At 45.1% G+C, this 26,171-nt stretch overlaps 1 protein-coding gene across 1 annotated transcript in view; it reads left to right on the forward strand.

Annotated features, from left to right (window-relative positions):
- GRIN2A (glutamate ionotropic receptor NMDA type subunit 2A) overlaps window positions 1-26,171 on the forward strand; it is a 342,626-nt gene that overhangs the window by 300,138 nt on the left and 16,317 nt on the right. Inside the window, exon 10 of the mRNA XM_016197618.2 lies at window positions 9,640-9,827. Within this exon, the coding sequence (XP_016053104.2) occupies window positions 9,640-9,827 (188 nt within the window). The remainder of the gene's footprint in view (window positions 1-9,639; window positions 9,828-26,171) is intronic.

A 26,171-nucleotide genomic window follows, 5' to 3' on the forward strand; every position in this document is an offset into this window, starting at 1 on the left:
TCAGTGCTGTGCTTCCTTTCTCCACTGTGAAAATTGTAAACAGGTTTCCACTGACCCAGGTGCTAAAACAGTCACGATGTTAAAGCATCAGCCTGCGATCTCTTGCGATGTCTTGGTCTAGCAGCAGGTGGAGTGCGTTTTCCCAGGGTGGGCTAGCTCGGGCTGTGGAAGACCTCAGCACGCATTGGGAGACCCTGTTACAGCCCCTAGTAAGTGCCCCTGGCCGACCCTGAGCAGCTGCGCCTGCCCTGGCACCTCCAGTTTCCTTCCATTGAGAAAATGCAGGCGGAGGAGTGACAGAAATCCAGGTACCACCCCTTCAGGTTACCCCTGAAGCTGTAGTAGTTTCCTGAAGCTGCCATAACAAGTTACCACAAACTGGGGGTTTAAAGCAATAGAAATTTATTCTCTCACAGTTCTGGACACCAGAAGTCCAAACTCAAAGTGTTGCAGGGCCACGCACCTCCCCAGTCTCTAGGGGAGGATCCTTCCTTGCCTGGTCCAGCTTCTGAGGGCTCCAGGTGCTCCTTGGCTTGTGGTCTCATCTCTCCGGTCTTGACCTCGGTCTCCTCTTCTTATAAAAGATTCTTCTTCTAAGTCATTGGATTTAGGCCCCTTTAAATCCAGGATGATTTCATTTCGAGGTCCTTAACTAATTACATCTGCAAAGACCCTATTTCTATATAAGGTCATATTCTGAGTTTTCAGGTGGACATGAATTTTGTTGGGGACACTTTAACCCACAATAGTCACCTGGGTTACGGTGTGGTTCTCCCAACATCATCTTCTGACAGGTATCCAACCTCAGCACAGGAGAGAAAGCTCTGCTCTGGCGCCTGGGCGGGGGGTGGGGTGGGAGAGCGAGGCCTCACCACTCAGGGCTCCACTGAGTGGGTGCTGCAGGGAGTGACGCCATACCCGCCTGCTGCCCGGTGACACATGCAATAGGGGTTCTTGCACATGAATTCCCATCATCAAGTGACATGACCACCATTGTGCTGGCTGGTTTTCTGTGCCTTCTCCATCCCTGCCTCTTAATCTCAGTGTTTGGTGGTCCTCACTCTGTGCCAGGCGCTGGTATAAGCACTTTACCTATAATTCCTCTTTTAATTTTTCATAGTGGCCCCCTGAGGTTGGGATGCCTGACATCTCCATTGCATACACAAGGTTACTGTCGTCCAGAGAGGTTAAGTGACTTGTCCAGGCGAGTGCTGGTCAGCTTCGGAGCTAGGATTTGAACTGGCTCTAGCATGTGTGCCCTTAACCACTGTGCTGTATTGCTTCTTATTAAAAATAGATTGTCATTGTAAAAAATAAAAAATACAAGTATATAAGCATCTCCTTGACCATGTTCCAATCCCAAACCACAACTCTCCACCAATTAGGCACTGCTCTCTGTTTGATTTCTTGCCATTTCTCCCAGACCTTTGTTATTCATTTGCATATATTCCTATTTCTACACATAATTATAAAATTTCATTCTGTGGGATGCTATCAAACTATGCAATATGTCACAGCTGGGTTTTCAATTAATCATATGTTTTGAAGAGCCTTCCATGTCTGTAGGTGTCTTTGCCCTCATTACCATGAACTGCTGGAAACAATTCATAGAATGCATGCATTGTAATTTATTTAACCATTTCCCTCTGGGGGATATTAGTCAGGTGGCTGTATTGAAAATCTCGATGAGTCCTCTGTGCACTTCCACACGTCGTTCTCTAGGAATGATCACAAGAAGTAGATTTTCTGGGTCAGAGTATTCATACTATCTTGAAAATTTTAGTCTTACTCAGCCAATTGATTGATTGATTGACTTATTTATTTTCTGAGTGGCCGGCCTCCTGGTATAGAACATGGACTTCGGAGTGAGAAATACCTAGCTTCCTGCACTGGTTCCGATAATGACCAGCTGTGTGACCTTTGGCAAATTAAATAACTTCTCTGAGCCTGCCTTCTGGAATTCCTTTGAGAACTGAATGAACTGACTTAGGGCAAGTACTCGGCACTGGGTCCAACACATAACAGGGTTTTTACCAAATATTGATTCTATTCTCATTGTCTCTCTCATTTTCATGTTTCTGGCCTTTGAGATTCCCTCTCTTGTAGTCCTGGTGTGTGACAAGTTCAGCAGCATCATTAATCATATCCAGCATAATGTGATGCTTAAAGGCTAAGCATCCTGGATTCGAGTTCCCTCTGCTAACGTCCAGCTGTGGGACCTTGGACAAGTTAACCTCTTCAAGCCCAGTTTTCTCTTTTACAACATGATGCTAATTTTAGTTCCCCCACATGGGAGTCCATTGGATGGTTTAAATGCAATATGCAGAGTACAGTGTCTGGCCCATAGTAAACATTCAAGAAAAGTCTGAACAAAGAAAACGGTTTCGAGCATTCTTTACTATCTACTCTGCACCTTGGAATTGGCAGTAATTGGTCAGCTCTGATCCCAACCCTAGAGGAGTATTTTCTAAAGAACTCTATAAAATATTTATACTCCAGAAGGAGTCAATACTTTTCCTATGTTAGAACATGAGTTGTAGCATGAGGAGAGAATAGCATTTGCAATGCTTTATGATTCACCAAGCAAATTTATAGCAAATTCACAGCCAATGCCTTGAAGTGGTGTATAACTACGTGGGACAGATTGTTCGCCTTCTGGGCACGTGGGGAAATCAAGGCTTAGAGAAGTGCACAGACTTGCCCTCCATGGCGTGTGCTGCTCCTCTGACCCCATGCCCCACCCGGGGACTTGCCCTGGGATTTGGGAAGCCCTGCAGTGCTGCCCGAAGGCCCATTGCTTTAGCAAGTGGTACACTGGTCTGGGATTGCTGACTGTGGGACACCTTGGGTAAAGATCTCTGGGCCTCAGTTTCCTCATCTGGAAAATTAAAAGACTTCATTACATGATCTATCAACTCCTTAGACATGGTTAGTTTGGGTCTAATGTTAAATTTAACAGAAACAAAGCAGGGGTCTGCTGTATCATTTTCTCTTTCCGGTTTTTGAGGTTATTAGTCAATAAGCAAATGTGTGCACTCTCCCTCCCCCCTCTCCTCCTCCCTGCGTGTCTCCTACCTTCCCTCCCTCCCTCTTTGTCTCTGTTAGCTCCTCTCTGAGTTTTCTGGTCTCTTTTCCTCGCTCTCCTGGTCTTTCTCTTCTCTCTCACTGTCTTTGTTTTACTAGGTGCCTGCCTTCTTCTGCATCACTCCCTCCCTCCATCTCTGCCTCTCTGCCTCTGTCTCTGTCTTACAAAATCACTCAGTTTTCTCAGTTAAAAAATAAATATTAGCCATCAGTCTTTTTTTTTTATTTTTACCCAACTGTTACTTGTAGAGATAATTAACACAAATTAAACTCACAACAGCTAGAGGCACACAGGGTGAGATCTGTAATTGACTAAGGATGACTCCAATCTTCTTGGCCAGTTTTGGATCTCTGCACAGTTTTGACCCAGGAGCTCTGGGCTTGATGGAAATAATAACCACAAAAGAAAGGTCAAAGGGCAGAAGTTATAAAATCAGTAAAATTTGTTATGGTTCGAATGTTGATTAATGAATCAAAGCCTTATAAAATTTAAGCACCAAAGAATTGATCACAGTGAAAATAGTTTCAAAACAAAATTTAAAAAAAAAAGGGAAACAATTTAGCTATGCTGTGCAAGACATCAGTCTAGGAATTAAATTAGCTTAATGGAGTTTGCTCTGAAAAATGCTTCCTTATTGAAAATGCATCCAACTTTGTATTCACAAATTTAGAGTCAAAATGGGATTCTCAGCCTCTTTCCTAAAGCCAGTTTTAGACCACCCTGTGCTGATGGCAGGTACAGTTTCTGTGCATGTTGAGTGGTTCTTGCCTAAGTAGCGGCTTGAAAAGGTTGTCATGCCTCAGCGGTACCACTCTTGGGCCCAAGAATGCCCTTCACCCCAAAATAGCCCCCTGTCTGGGTGCTTGAAGACGGTCTGCATTACCATTGCTCCCCTGCCCAATGAAGTCATCACTGCCACAACAGTCTCCTGGATTTGCACCAGGATCTGCAATTTACAGAACACCTTCACTTCCCTTTTCACCCATCCAAGAGCCATCCCTGTGAGAAAGCTGGCATTTCCCCGTCTTACAGATGAGACACTCCAAGAGGTCCCAGCGCGAAGCCTCACTCACAGAGCTGGCAGAGGTGGATCCGAACTTCATCCCTGTTCCACAGGTGCCCAGACATGCCAACTGGCCTAAATTGCTGGGCGATGTGCTTCTCTTCCTGGCAAGGCTTTAATGCGGCCTAAAAAAATACATTCAGTTGTTATCAAAGAGATGTTTAATTTTCAGTAACGCTTTAGACCTCCAACACACACACACACACACACACACACACACACACACACACACACACACGGAGGTTTCATTAATTCATTAATTCGCCAGAGCAAGTCAATGTCTTTTTCAAGGCCTCTTGAATGTTAATGAATGAATAATTAACTTTAACTATATAATTAGCCTTTAAATATGCTGAGACCCCCCAGAGAGTCTCTGAAAACAGGCATAAGGAGATGAGGGGCTAAAACCGGAAACTTTTGATTAGGAAATGTCAAGCCACTTGACAATGCAAGTTCCCACTCAAAGAGGGCATGGTCCTCCTTTGTGTGGGGGGAATCGGATTTGCCCACAGTCTTGGGACCAGAGTGAACTTTCAGGCCCTCATGCAGGTACAAGGAAGACCCATGAAGTCACAGGACCCGATCTGCACACTCCAGCCAGCTGCGGCAGCTCTTCAAAGCTGTCGGGAAACCTGGCAGGAAGCTTGTAGGTTAAAGTATCATGGGGCACACGTGACAGTCTTCCTTACTTTGCTTCTTTGCAAATTTACAGAAAGGAGGTCTTATTTCCCCCTCTCATTCTGAATTACTGTCATTTTTAATCACTTGCTTTCCTTGAGGACTGCCGGTGACAGGGAGAGGGTGACCCACACAGCCTCTATGATGCCTGGCAGGGGGGTGGGCATGTCACGAAGCCAGCGCGGCATTCATTTCAGGCTCCAGTTCAGTTTCAGCCCTCATGTTGGGGGGCCGAGGTGTCGTTTCATTTGTCACAGATGTTTGAAGAAATGATCAGCCCCCTGTAGGGAGTAGAGTTGGGCTGGGTGGGGGCTCTGTCCCCATCACGGGGTCTTTGATCCTGATCTTCGAGTCTCCTCCACCCAGTGGGAGAAGCACTAGCCAGTGACAGCCATGCGACCTCAGCAGGAGCTGGGAAGGTGGGGACAAAGATGGGTTCCTTACCTGTGAGTCCTCAGGCACCCAGCCGTCAGGTCTGCTTGAGGACTGACTGCCCTGAGCTCTGAGGCCTCTGTCCCCCGCCAACCATTCATCTCTGCGACGGCCCAAACCCAGAGCTGCCCGTTGCCACACGACAGCCTAATATATCGCTGTTGGCAGCAATCCCAGCTCCAGTCCCCCCAGTGCTCTTGTGTGAACTGGGCTTCAGTTTCAGGTGGCCTTCCCTCCTCCTTACCTTTACCTTCAACGGGAAGCTGTAGCCGACCTCGCCTCCACGTCCCCCGTCTAAACAAAGTGACAGGCCTCAGGGCTCCCGTGGCCGTAGCGGTTATTCTGCGGCCTTTGGCGTCAGACTCTGTAAGTCCAAAGGCTGCTCTCACACATCTAGGCTGGGTCGTGGCGAAGAGTCACTTTACCGCTCGGTGACTCAGTTTCCCATCTCCCAGTGGGATGCATAGCGAAGAGGGGGAAATGACATGGGATAACGCATATAAAATATTTAGGACTGGATTTGTCACGGAGCATGCATAAAAGCTGTGAGCCCCTTTGCCATAAAATCCAAATCTGATTGGATGCACCCATGTGTCTTGAGCATTTGTTACATGCCAATCACTGCACACACGTGTTATTTATATGACCTTGCCTTACTCCCAGCAGCCCACAAAGGGCAAATATTGTCCACTCTTTGCTCAAGGACTTTGACCACAAAGCCCACTCTTGAGGATGTCAGCGATTTTAAATTTTTTTTCTTTTTAACATGGGAATACTTTTATTTCCATTGAAAAAAAGATTTGTCATGAAATATAGTATCGATTTGCTGAAATCTGTGCTTAACAATTTAAACCACTCTCGGGTCCGTCTCGTGTGGTTGCCGGGTACAGTTTTAGATTTCTATCCCTGAAATGCATCAGCATGCGGCAGCTAACAGGATGGGGAAACTTTCACCCCGTGAATGCCAGCTTGTGGCCTTCACATTCGAATGCCCCTGCGCGCCCATATATGTGTACTTCTGTTTATTTTTTGAGGAATTGAGAGAAAAGATTTGGGTGAGGCTTAGAAAGTCTTAATAAAACCCAGGTTCTCGGCACCTCCATGGCAACTTTGATATGTAAAGTGTGGACGTTGCAAGCACCCCACTTCATCAGAGGACAAATGCCATCCGTGACCTGATGTCTTCAGAAAACAAGTGTTATCCAGAATGTCAGCTTCCCTATGAAGAGTGACAGAAGGTGACTGCTGGCTTGCAGAATTAGGGAATGCTACAGCCGGGTGAGCATCTCAGCAGGACCACCAGCCATACAAAAGAAGGAAGGAACCCTGGCCAGTGTGGCTCAGTGGTTAGAGTGTCAGCCTGCACATCGAAGGGTCTTGGGTTCGATTCCCAGTCAAGGGCATGTACCTGGGTTGCAGGTTCGATCCCCAGCCCCAGTTGGGGCTTGTGTGGGAGGCAGCCAATTGATGTGTCTCTCTCACATCAATGTTTCTCTCTCTCTCTTTCTCTCTCCCCCTTCCTCCCTCCCTTCCACTCTCTCTAAAAAAATCAATGGAAAAAAAATATCCTGGGGTGAAGAGTAACAAAACAAAAGAAGGAAGTGACTTTCCTGAGGACGCACCATCATCCGAAGCTTGACTAGAACTCAGATCTCTTCTCCCTGCTCATCCACTGCTCCTGTCACCCCCGCTGCAGCCATCACATACAAACCGACCTTTTAAAACTCCCTGGCCCATATTTCCACAGGTCTCGGTATTGCTAGCTCTCCAGAAAGGCTGTTTCCTGCTGGTTTCTCGGCTCTGGTTCACCATCACCATTGACAGTGCCCAGATTTCTTCCTCTTCTGCTTGGATGATCTGACCCCCTTTGAATGCTCTCAGAGTATAAAACCACGTCTCCCGTCCTGCAGCCATGGATAAAAGCTTTAGGGTCTTTCTGTTGGTGAGACAAGCCCTGTAGTCACACCCCACCTCTACCATTACAGAAACAGAAAATTAAAATGAAGAATGCAGCCGTAAACCTCCCAAATAGTTTTGTTCCTATAGGGCATCCTTCAGCAGCTGTCTCTGAAAGAAGGCAGCTTTTTACATCCTTTCCCTGCCACTTTTATTTTTCTTTGCTTCACTGTTTTATGTTTTCTTGTTAAAGACAGAAAGGCAGTAAAGTTGAGAAAGTGCCAGGAGGTTGAGTGATCCCCAATTTCATTTTCCTACCTCCTTTAGAGCTGACTATCCATCCCCTTGATCAATGGTGATCATTCTAGCCCTGTTAAATAACTTTAAAAATTGCAAACAAGTGCCCTGGCCGGTGTAGCTCAGTACCTAGAGCATCAGCCAGTGCACTGGGTTTCCATTTCCAATCAAGGGCAGGTACCTGGGTTGCAGGTTCCATCCCTGGCCCCAGTCAGGGCACGTGCGGCAGGCAGCCAGTCGATGTGTCTCTCTCACATTGATGTTTCCCTCTCTCTTCCTTCTACTCTCTCTAAAAAAAACCCAATGGAAAAAAATATCCCCTGGTGAGGATTAACAGAAAAACCAAAACAAAAATTGGAGATGATATGCATTCCCCGCTAGTAGGGATTTAGAGGACAAAGGTCAGGGACCAGGCCCAGCCCTGCCCTGGAGGGGGTTACAGGACGCTGGCCTTTGTGGGGGGCTGATTGGGAGGGGCATACAGGACTTCTGAGAGGGTGACAGTGTTCTATGCCTTGATCTGCATAGTGATTTCAAGGATGTGCAGATATGTCAAATTTTACCTAGCACTTTCTTTCATATAAATTATACCTCAATAAAAATAAATGTATCCCAGAAAAGTGCTATGTTTGTTGACATGAAACATGCTCACTATGTGTGGTGTGAAATGAGAAAAGAAAGCAATTTGTGAAATAGTTTGCATGGCATAATCATGTTGGGGGGTTAAAATAAGGGTTGGCAAACAACGGCCCACGGGCCAATCTGTTGTTGAAAGTAGCCTTTTACTGGATCAGAGCTGAGTTCATTCATTTATGTATTATCTGTGGCTGCTCCCGTGCTGTGTGTGTGTTCCTGGGGCTGCCATAAAGTGTACCACAAACTGAGAGGTTAAACAACAAGGTTATTTGTCTCATAGTCCTGGAGCCTGGAAGTCCGAGATTAAGGTGTTGACAGGGCTGTGCTCCCTCTGGAGGTGCTAAGGAGGGAGCTGCTCCAGCCTCCCTCCCAGCTTCCCGCAGTCCCTAGACCTGTGGCAGCCTCACTCCAACCTTCACATGGCATTCTCCCTGTGTCTGTGCCCACAGCTCCCCTTTTTTACAAGGACACCAGTGGTAATAAATGAGGGGCCCTCCCTACTCCAGTATGACCTCATCTTAACAATAACATCTGCAATGACCCCATCTCCAAATAAGATCATATTCTGAGCTGCTGGGAGTTGGGACTTCAACATATGAACTTGGAGGAAGGAGACACAATTCAGCCCATAACATGTTACCACAGCAGAGTTGAGTGGTTGCAACAGAGACCGTATGGCCCACAAAGCTTTACAGAACCGTCACCAACCCGTTTTAAAAGATGTATGTGTATGTATATGTGTGACCCTCTGTGTGTGTGTGTGTGTGTGTGTGCGCGCACGCGCGCACAAAACATTTGGAAGGTTGGGCCCTGGCCGGCTAGCTCAGTTGGTTAGAGTGTTGTCCCAATACGCCAAGGTTGTGGGTTCTATCTTTTATGTGGACACGTAAAAGAATCAACCAATGAATGCATAAATAAGTGGAACCACAAATTGATGTTTCTTTCTCTGCCCCCCCCAAATCAATTTAAAAATAGTTTGGAAAGTTGTTCACCAACATGTTAACAGAGTTTGCCTCTGAGTTATGGGCAATTTTAATTTTAATTGTATTCTTAGTATTTTCTATATTATTTTGGCTTCTAAAGGTTATTACGTGATACGTTTTGTAATATAAATACCCAGGAGGCATGCTTCTTTGGGAGGAAGAAACCTTATTCTGACTTAGTCCCTCTGCCCTGCCTGCTCCCGGCCAATCCCGCTGCCCCTCGCCAGTTTACGATGTTCTCACACAGCCTCCTAAACGGGCCGCTGTTCCCCGCTGTTGGGAGTGCCCAGGGCAACGCCTAGCAAACCAGCAAACCCAACTCTTGACTCACTCGGGCGTAAGGATCCTTCACGTCTTTATTTAGCTGCCTCTTCTAACTTGGAGACAAAAGTTCTAGCTTTTATCTCTTCATTCAAAATAGCTCCTTTTATGATGAGAGGGTGTTGCAGCCGTGAGTCATCGTCTCCGGTGTGAGAGAAGGTGTGTGCGGCTGTTTCGGGCCCCGGAAGCTGGGCCCCCGAGATGGTACCCCACCATTCCCGTGACTCCCTGGTTTCTTGTCATTGCAGGAAGCTGGATGCTTTCATCTACGACGCTGCGGTCTTGAATTACAAGGCTGGGCGGGACGAAGGCTGCAAGCTGGTGACCATCGGGAGTGGGTACATCTTTGCTACCACTGGGTATGGAATCGCCCTCCAAAAGGGCTCACCCTGGAAGAGGCAGATAGACCTGGCCCTGCTCCAGTTTGTGGGAGATGGTAAGGCCTTGGGTGACCCCCTACTTTGGGGGACTTGAGATCTTTGCCCTTTCTATTTTTTCATTGGCTTTCTAACGGATCTTTGTGTGATGAACTTGTACACTAAATGTATTTATTGAGTGCCTGTCACATGATACCATGGTTCTTTGGGTTGCTTATAATGGAAACCAATTATATATAACTACATTTTTTAAAGGAATTTATTTTAGGGATGCAGAAGTGTCCATCTCAGTGAATTTAGGAAAGAGTTGAGCGAATAGATTTAGAGAAATAACAGCAACTAGGGCAGTCCTGGGGCCTCAGTGGCATGAAGTTATAGGTCCTCTCTCTACAGCGGTGGTTCTCAAGATGGGGGAGGATTTTGCCCTCCAGGGGCAGTTGCCTATGTCTGGAGACAGTTTTGATTGTCATGACTTGGGAGGCCTCTTGCTACTGGTATCTAGAGGGTAGAGGTCAGGGATGAAGGATGCTGGCAAACATCTTACCATGCCCGGGACATCCCTACCCCATTGCTCAAAACACAGAGTTATCTGACCCCAGATGTTAGTGGGAGTTGAAAAACTCTGCCCTGGAGCAGTGACATTACATAACCAGCTCACAATAAGTCCCAATCTCTAGTCTCTTAATTTTAAATTTTAAACTCCAGAGGAAGGATTCCTGTTGCATTTCGGGTCAAGGACCCATCAGCAGTGACTAAAGGGTGGGGTTACTTTGTACTAACACACATCTCCCATTACTATCGTAGGAAGGAATGAAAGAGAGGCAACTGCTAGAAAAGGAATAGTGAGCAGAAATCTCATGGGTTTTCACTACAGTCCACTCCTTGACTTTCTATCACGCAAAAAAAAACCCAAAAAACTTTCCACCCTCATGGAGATTACAGTCAGATGGGATAATGGCATTCTTGTGATCTGGGGGCTCATTGGGTCACTCGGTCTCCAGCAGCATTTCCTTCTGCCTGTCTTCTATTTCCTAGTTGGTGATCTCATTGCACCTTATTCCATGACATCATTTTTAGAGTCCTGTCGTGGCTCAAATGGCAAGTCAGTTCCGCCTTGAATTGTGAGAACTGAGCTAGGAAAGACAAAGCCAGCAGAGATGGCAGGTTAACGTGGAAAACTTGCGTGTGAGTCGGGTATAGACACTCAGGACACAGGGCAGAGCTGTATTCCAGAAGGAGGGGAGGTGCAGTCAGGGGGTTATGAATATGCTCTGCCTGTCTGGAGTGGAGAGGAAAGTCTGGCAACTGCTGTGGCCAAATGCAATGAAATGGGTTAGCGCCTAGGGCTGGTGTGGCTTTGAACCAAGTACATCATCCCCTGCAGCTTCTCTTCTTCCTTCCTTCCTTCAGAATTGAACCCCAATTCTCACAGTGCCATCCAGAAATCTACATGTGTGTTATATTTAACTCCCAAATAAGAACATCCAATTCTTTGAATTCCCTATAGGACATTTGTAGCTTCCTCAGGTCGCGAGCCATGTCGTCTGCTGTGCAGTGGTGCTCTGTGGCTGTGTTGGCTGCCTGTCGCTGTGAGGCCCCCCAGGCCTACAGCAATAAGCATTTACGTTGCTTGTGGGAGTGCAGGCTGAGGGGAGAAGCTCTGCCTCAGGCTGTGATGGCTCCGGTGACTCTGCTCCCTCTGCAGGCCCGAGGATCCACTGCGTGGTCTCTGCTCCTCCTGTGTTTATATCAGGTCTCAGGCTGAAAGGTCAGTGACCACCTAAGAGAAGCTCTTTTCTCAGCTATGTCACAGGCACAGAAAGGAACACCTAACTGCACACGCACATTTCAAGTTGCTGCTTTGTCACATTCACATCTACTGACACCCTTCTGTCTAAACCAAGTCAGATGGCCACGCCCAAGGTCAAGGGAACAGAGGTATGCTCTACCTTTCATGAGAGTTTTGGAGCTATATGACAAGGGGTGTGGACACAAACAGGAATGAAGGATTGGGGCTAATCGCTCCGTCTACCACAGTGGGTTCCTAAGCTACATGGAGTGAACTACTCAGCAAACAAGAGTATTGTTTGCAACAGTAAACAGCACAAAATACTGAACATAACAGATAACTGGTCAATGAAGGATTTCATGAATAAATACGCACATGGATGAACGATTAGTGTTGGGATGTGTTTCATTTGACAAGAAACTTTTAAATATGATGGGTAGCTGTCAAATAATGAGCTGTAACTGTACTCCTACCCACCGTAGCTGTCACTCATGCAGAATCTGATGTGAAACAGCAACATATTTAGGGAACAGGATATGCCAGTTACCATACTGGATACATTACATGTGTTCTTTAATTTAATATTCATAAACCTTGTGAAGTGAAATATTGCTTATACCCATTTCACAGAGGAGAAACTGAAGCTCAGAGGGCTTGTGAGCCCCCTACCTAATAAGGGGCAAAGCCTCTACTTAAAGGGCCTTAATCTAGAAGGGGGTAAATCATGTAAACTCCTGATACATTTAGTTCTCTAAGATGATTTTCAAAGTTGGCTAATTAGACACTTGAGATTTGTAGACCTTTTAGGAAGGAGTAATTTAGTGCATATCTGAACTAAACCTTTTGTCCCATTTATAAATACTTTTGTGAAAGAAGTGATTTTCTTAGCCTCATCTGTGAATGAATATAAAAATATTTACTGGATAAGATTAGTGTGAGGATGAAATGAGACAATGCATGTGAAGAGCTTAGCTAACACAGTACCTGAAAATAGAAATGGTTCAATAAATGGTAACTGTTCCCATCACCATCACCAACAATGTTATTATCAACATCACCATCATCATCGCCACTGTTATCATCATCACCATCAACATTATCATCACTACCACCATCATCATCATCATCACCAACTCCATTATCATCACCATCATCACCATCATCATCATTGCCATCATCATCACCAACCCCATCATGACCACCATCATCATTATCATGACCATCACCACCAACACCATATCAGCATCACCAACACCATTATCATCACCATCATCACCTTCATCATCATTGCCATCATCATCGCCAACCCCATCATGACCACCACCACCAACACCATATCAGCATCACCAACACCATTATCATCACCATCATCACCTTCATCATCATTGCCATCATCATCACCAACCCCATCATGACCACCATCATCATTATCATGACCATCACCACCAACACCATATCAGCATCACCAACACCACACCATTATCATCACCATCATAATTACCACTGTCATCACCATCATCACCATCATCACCACCCTCCTCCTCTTCCTCTTTCTCATCATCATCATCATCACTGTCCGCCCACAACCCCAATATTCAACACACCTTATTTAGTGTGGTATTGGTGATAATATGGCCAAGTTAGTATCATGGAAACAACAGAAAATGTTCTCCTTTTGGCAAATAAAAAATAAAAAGTAAAGGCATTCAGATAGGCCAGAGGCATGTTCCTTTTATTAGCTGAGTGTCTAGATTCTTATAAATATGTTCTGGCTCATTGCTCTCCTGGTCAGACTGTCAGGGTTGGGGAATGTGTCTTTTCAGTTTCATCTTTAGAGACCATCTGGAGGCAAAGACATCGGAAAGAAAGTGACGTTGCTCCAGGGGGCATCTTAACATAATCTTCCCGGAAAGCTATGTCCAATTCTGATATCTCTCTAGGAGTAAATACATAAATTAACACAACTGCATAAATATTTCACTTATCTTATGCAGCTTCAACAGGATTAATTATGCTCTAAAATTAGACCCGTAAAGAGCACAGTGCTGAGCAGTACCTAATTATTATTCATCCTTTAGAATGGAGTGTTTATCTCTTGTTATAGAGTAGCTTTGGTGGACGATTATGAGTGTAATGAGTGTCAAAAGTATAAAAAAAATTTCTTAATGAGCTGTATAAATACAACCTTTGACTGGAGTGTTAGGTTATTGGGAGAACCTCTTACGTGAAGCCTGCCAGGTATTTCCCTAGGAAAAGGGCTACCAATCTACCTTAGGAGATACACAGGGTCCTAATGAGGCCTTACCTTCCTTTTTCTTGTATGATTGTTGTGTCTTTTCTGAAATAGGGGAATGCACCATGAGGATCTTTGCTCTCAGTAGTTTAGTAACAACATTCAGAGGTACTTTTCAGCTTTGATCATGAATATCTAACATTTACTGAGAAATATATCTTCTGCCCTGGTTGGTGTGGCTCAGTTGGTTGGAGCATCGACCATGCACCCAATGTCGTAGGTTAAATTCCCAGTCAAGGCACGTACCTAGGTTGTCGGTTTGGTCCCTGGTTGGGGCATGTATGAGAGGCAACTGATGGATGTTTCTCCCTCTCATAGGTGTTTTTCTCTCTCTCTCCCCCCTTCCTCTCTCTAAAATCAATAGACATATCCTCTGGTGAGTGAGGATTTAAAAATATGTATATATATAGTCTAACCTCATTTCTCGAACATATCCCTTCTCCAACAATTCGGTTCTGGACCAATGTCTCAGTTGTCGAACCAAACAGGTTTTCCACCTGACAACCCTTCCGTGCTGATGCCTCATCGTGACAAAAATCATCTCTCAGGCAATGAAGGAAAGAATGCTTTTCTTGCGGTGAAATCAAGGATTAGCACAATTTTAAACATAAAGAGGCCATCAAGAGTGCTAATGTTGCTAAGGGTGTGAAAGAAACAATGATCACAAGCAAGAGGTAGGAAAACTGTTGTTGATTTGGATAAAGGAAAGCAGTCAGCCAGCGTCGGCATTTCCGAGGCGGTGACACATGAACAAGCAAAGATGCCGCAGGCTGACCTGAGAGACACCCCTGGATCTGACACAGAAAGTGATCCCTTGAAGGCTAGTAGGGGGTTGTTTAATAAATTTAAAAAAAGAAGTGTTTATTTTAGATTAAACAGTACATTAAACATGTTCTGTATATAAGAAAGCTTAAAACAGGGAATCATTTGGGGGTCTGGAATGGATCATTTCAATTTACATTATTTCTAATGGGAAAAAAATGATTCGAGTTTTGAACAAATCGCTTCTTGAACAGCCTTTTGAAACCAATTAAGTTTGAGAACCGAGGTTCTACTGTATATATATATATATCTTCCTAGGCACTGATGTTCCGAAAAGGGAATGTCACAGTCTTTTTCTCCTTCCAGGAACTTATAGTCCAGTTGGTGGGTAATCTATATATTCTTAGGTGTCTTGGGTAGGATAGAAAGAAGTCAAGGTGAAATATGAGATAAGCTAGTTTTTGTTTTGTTTTTAATGGAAGAATGAAAGGTCTGAAAAGGCAGAAAGAAAACAAGTGTAGTGAGATTTAGACAAAGAATGGAATAGGCAGTCAAAGGGCCGCATTCGACTCATCCAGCAACTGGCTGGTACCTGCCGAGTACCTGATATCTCCTGGGCACCTAAAAGGTAACACTTGAGTGAGAACATACATAATGAGTAAATCTGGGACCTAAAAATGGCATTTCTGGCTTCAAAGGGGAGGCTGAACAGGAGATCTCATAGGCCCCATCAATCTCTTGGATTTTGTAATTTTTTATGCATTTCTGGGATTTGAAAAGACAGAAAGAAGAAAGATAAAAGAAGTTAAAGCCCCTTCGATGTATAGAGACCAGCGGAAAGATACTGAGAAAAAATTGTATAATAATATTATTCAGAAGCAAGTAACACTGAGAAAAAGGAAGAAAATGATGGTTTTTGAGCTCACGTGAATTCAATGGCCCATCTCTGTGCCAAGCAGGTCATAAATGGTTTTAGTAACTCTTCATACAACATGCTGGAGTTGACCCTGTATGTCCATTCTGCAGACCAGGAAAAATGAGGCTCAGTTAGGTTAAGTGAGGTATAGCAGAGCTTCTCAGACTTGACCGTGGGCAGGAATCACCTGAGGATTGTTATTTCAGTAGGTCTGGGGAGGGGGAGCCTGGGAGTCTGCATTTCTGACAAATTCCCAAGAGATGCTGATGCTGCTGGTCTATGGACAACACTATGTATAGATTGTTATAAAGTTAAAAATTGAACCAAGTTTCATGTGACTCCAGTTCTGATCACCTTTGCATTAAACCATGCTGCCGGGAGAAATCTTGGTTGCTAGTGGCCAGATCACCTTAGTTATAAGTAATATGCTTTAGCATGGACAAGCATTCAATCTTCCATCTTGTACTTGGCTCCATTTTCATGGTGTTGGCTTATTTTTAAACTCAAAAACCCATTACTTGTCCATGTCTGAGACATTAATAGTCTGAATTCATTGAACAAAAAAAATTAAGTATGTGTATTTACCATATATTTTTATAAATTATTTATATGGTATATCCCATTGTACTTACACCATATTTGGTATACATGATAGATATATGGAAAACATTGCAAGACAGGACACATGCATCTTTTGTATTAATATTGTGTGAAATAGGCGACCAGCTCAACCCATTTTGCCGGGACTCTCCCAGTTTTAAAACAAGCTAGTGTTATAGCATATCGGGGCATATAGATAGATCTGTATGAAACAGCTGGCTAGCTACCGTGGGTGTCTATCTGCTCCCTTTGTCCCCTGTGTACTGCAAGTTTGCAGGCACTCATGTTAAAGGCTCCTCCCGACTGATAACAAATAGAAAGGGACCACACGCTCTGCTCCTGTATCAGTAAGGAGCCGTGCTGCACTTGACCCCAGAGCTCGGGAGAGCCCACTCCAGGGTAAAGACGCTTACAGATCTGGGAGGGGGTGCTGGGGCAGAACCCATGGAGAAGCCCATTCCCTGCTTCCCCATGAGTCAACCATAACCTGCCCGGTTCTTTTCTTTGTTGGCTACTCTTCCAGGGAAGCAGGAAAGATTGGCTTTTGATGTCCTGGGACCCCATGCTGCCATCCAGAGTACAGAGTGTTTGCGTGATTACACAAGTTCTTTGTGCATCTAATTAGCATTCTCATAAATTGCTCTGAGCCACTGGATGGGTTGCTAATATCCTCGGCACTGCCCTTGTCAGCTTCCCAGCTTAATATCTTTGGGCCGCCGCCCGGGCCGGGGAGAGCTGGCCGCCCCGCGGCGTGGGTGGTGACGAGTGCCACTGGCCCTGCTCGGAGGGTGGGCACATTGTGAGCAGCCTCTGTGGCTGTCTTCTTCGGCCTGGCTCAGGAATGGCATGGCGGTGTGGGCTGCCGAAATTGCTGTCGGCCCCCTCACTCCTAAATAATGTCCCCATTCAGCTTTCTGCAGCACCTGACACTCCACCATCTTTTAAAAATGGAGATTCTTTATCAGTGGAATCCCTTCTTCCCTCTTCTCCTAACCCCGTTTCTTGCTTTGGCACGTGGCCCATCCTTCAGCTCACGTGCCCCTCCAGAAAGACTTCCTTAAAGCCCACAGCTCTCAACCAGAGGCCCTTCTGAGCTCGAAGCCCCTCTAGCTCCATACCCGTAGCATTCTTGTGACACTGAGCGGAGCAAGTGAAGGGGTAAGGCAGAATGTTCTAGAACTTCCTAGCGGTGTGACTTTGGGCACATTAATTTCTGAGTTCCAGTTTTCTCATCTTTAAGTGAGAGTCATTTAAGGATTAAGTGTGAGAACAAACATAAAGGAACTAGCCCAGAGCTTGGCACATAGTAGATGCTTACTCATTGCTGACCCGTCTGTGTCCCCCGGCCCACGGCAGGGCTACTGCATGGTAAGTCCCTTGAGGGCAGACCCCACCATGCCCATTTTTGTTGCCTCTCTTTCCTCTTAGGACTCACTACTGAGCTTGGCATACAGTAGGTGCTCAAATAAAATTTGTTGAATGAATGAATGAATTAATGAATGAATAGATTTGATAACATTACAGATATACTTTTGCAGGACTTATTTCATCATTAAATATCTTTTCAGATGAAGGCGATGCTGTTTTCTTTTGGGAGGACATTAGATATTCCCAGGGAGAGAGACACAAGGTAATCACTGTCCAGCCTGATAGCCTCCCCAAGCCTCTGAGTCCGCATTCACTGTAAGACAGAGACAGATGCCTCCGTTGTCTAATTTGTGTGCAATAGTAGTCAAATATTCCTCCTTTACTTATTTTTTTAACACAAATCCTCTGGCATGACCCTAACCAGCAAGATGATATATTTCCTGGGTTTTAGAACTGGAGGGGATCATAAATTATTACTGAGTTTGTGGCTTGAGGTCAAGCTGGTAAATAAGAGAAAGAGTATTATCCACAGGAATGGCAAACTATGGCCAAAACTATGGCCACAGCCCAAATCCAGCCACTGCTGGTTCTTGAAATTAAGTTTTATTGAAACACAGCCACATCCATTTGTTCAGGTATTGTCTTGGCCACTTTCACGCTACAACAGCAGAGTTGAGTTGCTGCAGCAAAAACCATCTGACCTGCAAAGCCCCAAATATTTACTGCCTGGCCCTTTCTAGAAAAAAAAGTGTGATAACTCCTGTTCGTAGACTGTCTGGAGAAAGACAAGAAGGGCAGAGAAGACTTAAAATCGTAGGTTGTCCAGCTCTCCTGACAGGAAGGGAAAAGAGTAAGATGCCAGAAGGAAGAACAGATGGAGAAGGCAAGAGCAACAGATATATGAGGGGAAGAAATAAGGGGAGAAAGGAAACGGGAGGAGGGGAAATGGTAAAGAGTGAAGCACAGTCTGAAACAAAGAAAGGGGGAAAGAGGGACCGATAGGGAAGAGAGATGAGGGTGGGAAGAAAGGAAGGAGTGGGGCAGGGAGGTGAGAGGGCCGTGTGTGGTAGGGGGCCAGCCAGGCAGTGTTCAGCCTGGGCATGGGCACGGCGGGCCCGATGTGTTCAGCTGAGCACTTAGCCGCGTTACAGATGAAACTCAAGATCTCTGAGAGGGTCCAGGGACCCATCTGGGCTCCAGGGTGGAGCAAGGCACAGACCACCCCTGACTCACTCCTGACTTGGAGATGCCCAATCTGTCTCCCACTGGCTTCCCTGGCCAGCAGTTCTTGGTGACACAGATGACTGTGTCCTCAGATGACTCAGCAGCACCCTGTTGCAAACAGTTAAAGAGATAAATGCCAATATAAAGATGGGAGGGGTTGAGGGAAGGAGGTGCAGAGAATCTGAGAACTCCCTTTGAGGGGAAGGGGCAGTTTTCCATTCTCTAAATGGAAGTCATTCAACAGCTGCCATCATCATTATTCTTTTTACAGACATTTATAATATCAGGTAAAGCGTACTGGGGGATAACCATGGGTCACAAAATATCTCAGTCCTTATATGTATTAATTTCATTCAGTCCTCAAGATGACTAAGTGGCATTAGTTATGGTTATTAATCCCTGTTTACAGATGGGAAACTGAGTCACAGGTAAGCTAAGTATGGTGTCAAGCTAGTAGTAAGTGGCGGATGTGAGACTGGAACCTAGGCAAGGGGGCTCCAGGGCCTTCCTTTAACATCTGCTGTCACCCTCACAGACATCCCTAAGGCAGCTCTTCTCATCTGGAAAGGGGCAAAGCTGTGATTTAAACGCAGGTCAGTCAGAAGGCAGATTCAGTGTTCCCTCCTCTTTCGCTGAAGGAACAGCGTCTGTCCCCTGCAGATGATGCTGGGCAAAATGACTTGATGACAGAGGTTGAGAGTGGGAGAGAAAGTGACCTACGTTTTTTTCCATTTTTCCACGGAGAAGGAGACTCGTCCATGCCCCGGGCCCCGGCACCGTGGGAACAGGCTCGGCCTCATTTTTGAGATCATTCAACCCTGGCAGTTAGGGGAAAACTCAGGACCCAGAAGCGAGACATGAGGAGGAATGAAACAAGGACAGAATGTAATTAAGAGGAGTCAGATGTTTGGCCCAGTACAGGCCTGCAGAGCCGCCTCTCCAGGTTCACAAAGACCCAATTTGGTTGCCCGAATTGCTTGCTCCCCACAGAGCTCCTTGGAGCTGCATAATCCCTGGCATTTCAGAAAGCCCTTGTTCCATGCTAAACATGTTTTAATCAAATTGAGGCTTCGAAGGCAGAAATCAGGGTTCGGGCTGAGCTGGGCTAATCTGTAAATCGCGTCTAACCAACTTAGCAAAGACCAGGTGCCACTGGCAAAGCCATTTGCTCATTCATTCGTTCTCGTGCAGACAGGCCCGCAGCAGAGAACAGCTGAGCGGCTTCAAAGCTCAAGGCGGTGGGATATAAAAATAACTCAAGACTCCTGTTCTATTGCCCTCAACAGTTCCCTACCTATAAAGATGCTTGTGTCACCTCTGTGTCCATCAGACTCACTTGGGAGCCTGTGGAAAACGCAGATACTGAAATTTTACCCCCGGGGGGCATTTTTACACCCTCTCTAGGATATTTTAATAAGCAATAACATTTAAGAACCACTCTTCAGAATAACAATGTTTAGCATTGAGAAGCATCTTATTCTCTGATTAGCAAGCACTGGATAGATGTGCCCCCAGCCAACAGGCCACTGCTTTGAAGTTTATGAAATCGGACATTTGCCCTATGTCATACCCCTCCTACTTCTTGCAGGGCCCCTAACTGGATTTCCACAGCCAGAGAGAGCCCTTGGTGACTGAGAAAACCTAAAGGGTGTGGAACTTGGAAGCGTCCGTGTGCACAGTGACCACAACAAGGAGCTTAGGAGATACAGGGGGTGGGGTGTGAATGGCACAAATAGTCAAATAGGCTTTAACACTAAGCTTCCTCATTCAGAAAGAAACAAAATAGACACAAAAGTGTTTGTTGCTTCCAAAGGTTTTGTTTACATGTACTGACAGTGATAAAAATAAAGCAGGCAAGACTGGAAGACCCACATTTGGGCAGACAAGGAGCCAGTGCTTTTATTGGTTAAATTCAGTGTGGAACCAGGCTCCCCTGATCCCTTACACATGAGAATGTGGACCCATTTGAAACCACCAGGGAGGTGTGGCTAGAGATCATTACTGGTGATGGGTTGGTTGAGTCTAAGTTTGTTGTTGTCGTTGTTAATCTTCCCCCAAGGGTATTTTTTCTGTTGATTTTTAGAGAGGGAGGGAGGGAGGGAGGGAGGGAGGGAGGGAGGGAGGGAGGGAGGGAGGGAGGGGGAGAGACAAAAAGAGAGAGAAACAATCAATTGGTTGCCTCCCACACGCTCCCTGACCAGGGGCAGGGATGGAACCTGCAACCCAGGTACGTGCCCTTGACCAGGAATCGAACCTGTGACCCTTAGGTGCAAGGGCTGACGCTCTAACAACGGAGCCGCACCTGCCAGGGCCTGCATCTAAGTTTTTCACATGCACACAAACCTCATTTATACCCAGAATAGCAGCCTTGATAGTGTAAACCCAAAGGGGGTGATTAGTGACCATTTTGATGCCCCAGCAACTGTCACCTCCTATGACCTAGAAACTATTCAGGACAAACTACTCATTCGGAAATGAAATGTTTTCAAAGGAAGGAAGTGTCCATCTTAAGCATAGATTAGCAGTAAAGGGCTTAACTGCCTCTCCGTTGCCCTGTGACCAGATGGTACCATAAAAGTCAGACGCCTTTGTCTGCCTTCTGATTTTAACTAGAGACATATTTGGAATAATAATGGAACAGTACTTACTTAAGAAACAGATAAAGTCCATAAATATTCCAGAGACCCACTGACTCTTCCTCTGAGGTGAAGCTCCAAGGGTTTTCATCTGTGTAAGTTCGCAGGGAGTTTTCCAATGGGCCCCTTGAGATCTGCAGCTGCAGTGCTCACTGCCACTCTGACACCAGGATTAGGGCAGGTCACAGTGCCAGACTCACGCCTGACAATCGGTGAATGGCTTACACCAGGGAAAGCCGAATGTCAAGAAAACCATCAAAGCTGAAATAAGACGTAATGAATGGCTTGCTGGCAAGTCAAACACTGATGTCACAGAACCTCACGAAGGACTCACAGGATGGATAAACAGTGGCCCTGAATCCCTCTCGGTTTACATTTTTTAAAGCACTTTGATTTGGTGAGGTGATATCATATACATAGAAAAGCAGCCCAAGCCACTACCTCAACATAATTGTTTACAATATATGTTACCTTCTGGTCCTTATTACTTGCAGACACATTTCTTTAAATAACTATTGGCTACACACGCTCTTATATTTCACTATTTCACTTACGAGTATATTTTAAACATTTTTCACGATACGTAAAATTACTTTAATTTTGCATAAAATGTCATAACCATTATTAAACCATATTTCGTTACTTTATTTTCCTAATGTTAAATATTTTATTTTTTGCTTGTATAGATAATGACGGAAGGAATATCTTCATGCCTTATTCTTTTAATGTCTATTTGTAACAAACTCTTGAAGTAGTTTGAAAGGTAACTGGTCATAACTATCTCTAGGAGCCCTGATTTATAGCGTCATATTAGTGCTCAAAAGGTCTGTTGCCATCTAAATGTGCTGAGTGATGGGTCAGTGAGCACCGCGGCTCTTTCTGCTGTTAGAGAAGGTGCGATGCGCTACCTCGGGGTTGCCTTAATTTGAATTCCTTTGAACGCTAGTGAAAGTGGGGGGAAATCTGAGTGTCTTTTCATCTTTTTTTTGACCACTTAACTTTTTTACATATACATTTTAATGAACATTTTACATTTCTTAGTAATTTGTTAAAACTTTTCTTGTAATCACACACAAAAAGTCATAAATGTAGCAGCATGGAATGCAAGTAAGAACAAAGACCTTGGGCTCAGATATAAGAAGTGATTTTTGCTCACTCCATGACCTTGGGAAAGCTACCCCTTTTAAGGGCCAGTTTCCTCCTCTTTCAAGTGGGGATTATAATGGCACCAAGCTCCCCAACTTGCACAGTATGAGAATACCCAGTAGGTCTCAAGATGATAACAACAGTGCAGAACTCCTTAAACTGGGATTTATTCCTAGTCACATATATATAGCTTTCTTAAAAATCATTTTGTTTCCTTTATTGATTGCTTAAATAAGGATCTGCTAACTGTGGCCCACATTGGCCCGTTGCCAGTTTTTGTGCATAAAGTTTTATTGGAACACAGACAAATCCTCCATGAACTCCGCATGCCTATGGATGCTTCCGTGCATTGAGGGCAGAGTTGAGCCGTTGTGACAGGGACTGTATGGTCCACAGAGCTGAAAAAGTCTACTAATTAGCCCTCTACAGAAAAAGATTGCTGACCTCTGGCTTAACTTATAAAAGTAAAAATATGTTATTTTAAAATAATTCCAACAATATGAATGAATTGAACATAGTACATACCTTTTTATTCTTTAAGACTCTTTTTTCTTTGTAAAAAGTTCATATTTGTAGAAAAAGTGTTCCTTTTCTGTTTAGCAAGACTGCTTCTGTCCACTTTCCTTATACTCTCTCTTCACTCCCAAAATGCAAGAGCACCTTTCACCTCCTCCATGCCACTCTTCCTCTTTTTTTGCCTCCTGTGAACTAGACATTCATTATCTTGCACAAATGGCAAGTGCAGTTAATTTTTATACAGCTGCGTAACTACCACCCAGATCAAGATCTGAAACACGACCAGCACCTCAGAAAGCTCCCTCATGGCCCCTTCCTGCCAACACCAGCCCCCAAAAGGTTATCACCGCTCTGTCCTTCATGATCATGGACAGCTTTTGCCTTGTTTTGAATTTCAAATAAATGCTGGAATTATATAACATATATTCATCTGTATCTTTTGTGGCCTTCATCCATAATGATGAATTAACTATAGCTCATTATTTCTCATTACTGCACAGCATTCCGTTGTACAAATACACTACAATTTATTTATATATTTGCTGTTGATAGGCATTGGTGTTATTTTTCGTTTTCACCTGTGTTGAATATCCTTCCACATTTTGGGGACGTGCAGGCACTCGGTTGTTGGGGAATAAACCTAGAAATGGAATTGCTGGGTCGTAGAGTGTGCACACCCTGCCCTTCCGTAGGCCCTCCTGAACAGTCTTCAGAGGAGCAGTGACTTTCCATTCCTACCGGCAATGCGTGTGGCTCCTCTCCCCTCTGTGTGCCCTGCGTCTACCTTCTGGGGGGGGGGTGGGAAGCAGGCCTGCAGAGCTGAAAGCTAGGTGGGCTCCCCGGTGGCCCTGCAGTTGGGTGTTGGGCAGTCACAGCCAATAGTTGAGAGACCCAGCTCCCTTCTCCAACTTCCTTAATTTCTTCCTTGGTTCCTCTAACTTGACCTCAGCTGCAGCATTAGCAGAATGCAGAGAGAGGTCAGTAGTGTCCTCCCCACATACTCACCCGAGCTGGGATCTGAATGTAACTCGCCCCTCTTGCCACATGCTCTCCCACCCAGCCCTGGCTCTGGTCGCACCCCCATCCCATACTTGCGACCTAGGATAAGGGGGGAGGAAGACGGACAACTGCTACCCCGTTTCCCCCTTTCCTCTCTTCTCCCGTCCTTCCTCTGCCCTTTTTCATTCCTGTCCGCTTTCTCTTCTTTCCCCTTCATGCCACAGCCATGCTCACTCTTCGTGCCCATTAAGCTCACTCTGTCCTAGGCAGGGGGAAGGCAGATAAAATGGATAATGGATGTGCTTCCTTGGCTTAAGGATTTTACAGTCTCCGGAAGCTTATTCACCAAACTTCAATAAAAAGGGAACCGAAAGGCAGTGATGTCATTTTACTTGCTGAAAGATATTTTTTGGCATGGGATGTGGAATTATTGCTATCCATTTTTTCCCCCTTACATCTACAGCCTTTTAAAACACAAGGACCCCTTTGTGATATTAAAAAGCTTTCACACTCTTACACAATGAGTCACAGGAATTTGAGGACTACTGATTGAGAAAATGGGCAATGTCAGAAAGTTACTATGAGTTCATTTATGCTCACAAATGCATATGCCTTTTAAATCATACCGACTTGACCATCTCTATGTGTAAGAGGCAAATTGGTTAAGCAGACTCTAGATGTGCTTGTTAAACATAGAATTTCCTGGACATCTTGAAATTTTTCTGCAGTCTTACTCCAGAGAATTCTTTCTCGCCAATTCTATTCTCTAATGGAAAATTGCCACCGTGTACATTGTTTGACGTTTGATGGAGTTGCCCAATTCTCTCTCCAATTTTCCCTTTTTCTTCTTTAAGAGACACAGGTTGGGTACCTGTGTGCATAAAATTCCCCAACTCCAGCTTGCACGGTTGATCATGTGGCCTCCTGAAATCCCAGCCAGATGGTGACAACCTGCAATGAATTCTACGGTGCTCGAGCTCCATCCACAGAGCAGAGACCTCAACTGGAAGGTGGAACATTTATGCCAAAGACAGCCTGTCTCTGCATCTAACTGGATATACTTAAGCCTATTTTTATTCTGGTTTTGTGACTTCTCAGCATTATACAGAAATGGAATATTCTGACATTTAAATAAGGGAGATTTATCTTTCAAATTTAGTCTATTTGTGTCCAGAATCTTGTACTCTTCCTCTCCCAAGCTCCCCACCCCACACCAAAGGTATTTTTTCCTCTCCAGCAAGTTGTTCAGTGGCCCTCGGAGATTATGGATATAGCATTCTTAGGCTCCAAATGCTATTATTTCCAGGTCCAAGGTCGCCTAACTTAGACTAGAGTTTAGAATGAATGAAGCTAAGGCCCCAAGGTCAGTGATCAGATGGTCTGGCTGACCTTTCTCTGTTTCAAGGCCACATACTAAATCCCAGATCTGACCAGCAGCTTCCTTCTAGGGCAACTGGGCAAGAAGACTTGGCCTCAACCTTGCAGACCCCAAGCTGTCCTCACTCCTGGGCCCGCAGTTCAGAGCTCACAATGGCGAAATCTGTTCTCACTGAGAACTCGAGCCTGCCCATGACAGTGCCCTAGATTTTCTACAAAGGCAGTTGTTCCTTTGCCATTTCCTATTCCATTCGGGCTTCTGAGAAGCTCAAAGTACCCAATCCCTGGACAAGACATGAAACAGGATTGAAATGGGGTCAGTTCCCCTCTCAGTGTTCACAGCAAACCCTAATGGGATTGGCAGCAACGTCATTCTGACGTCTTGGGCTGTGGCTGGAAGTCGGTTCCCTGTGGGTAACCACTGGACTCTATTGCTAGGACCTGTAAATAGAACTTGCTTGCCCCCAGAGTCAGCCTTGATTTCCAGGATGCAGAGATCATTCCTGACCCCTTTGCCTGTGGCTTGCTTCACAGAGTCCTTCCTCTCTGGGGCTCCTGCTGATTCTCAGATCAGTGAATCACCAGCTAAAAAAGAAGGGAAGCCGTGTGTCATCTACAGTCAACACACTTTTTTTTTTTTAATCTTCACCTGAGGATATATTATTTTTATTGATTTTTTAGAAAGAAAGGAAGGGAGAGAGAGACAGAAACATTGATCAGTTGCCTCCCGCACATACCCTGACCAAGAATCGAACCTACAACCTAGGTATGTGCCCC

This window comes from Miniopterus natalensis, chromosome 3 (genome assembly GCF_054644295.1).
Source record: "Miniopterus natalensis isolate mMinNat1 chromosome 3, mMinNat1.hap1, whole genome shotgun sequence".
NCBI classification, from domain to species: Eukaryota; Metazoa; Chordata; class Mammalia; order Chiroptera; family Miniopteridae; genus Miniopterus; species Miniopterus natalensis.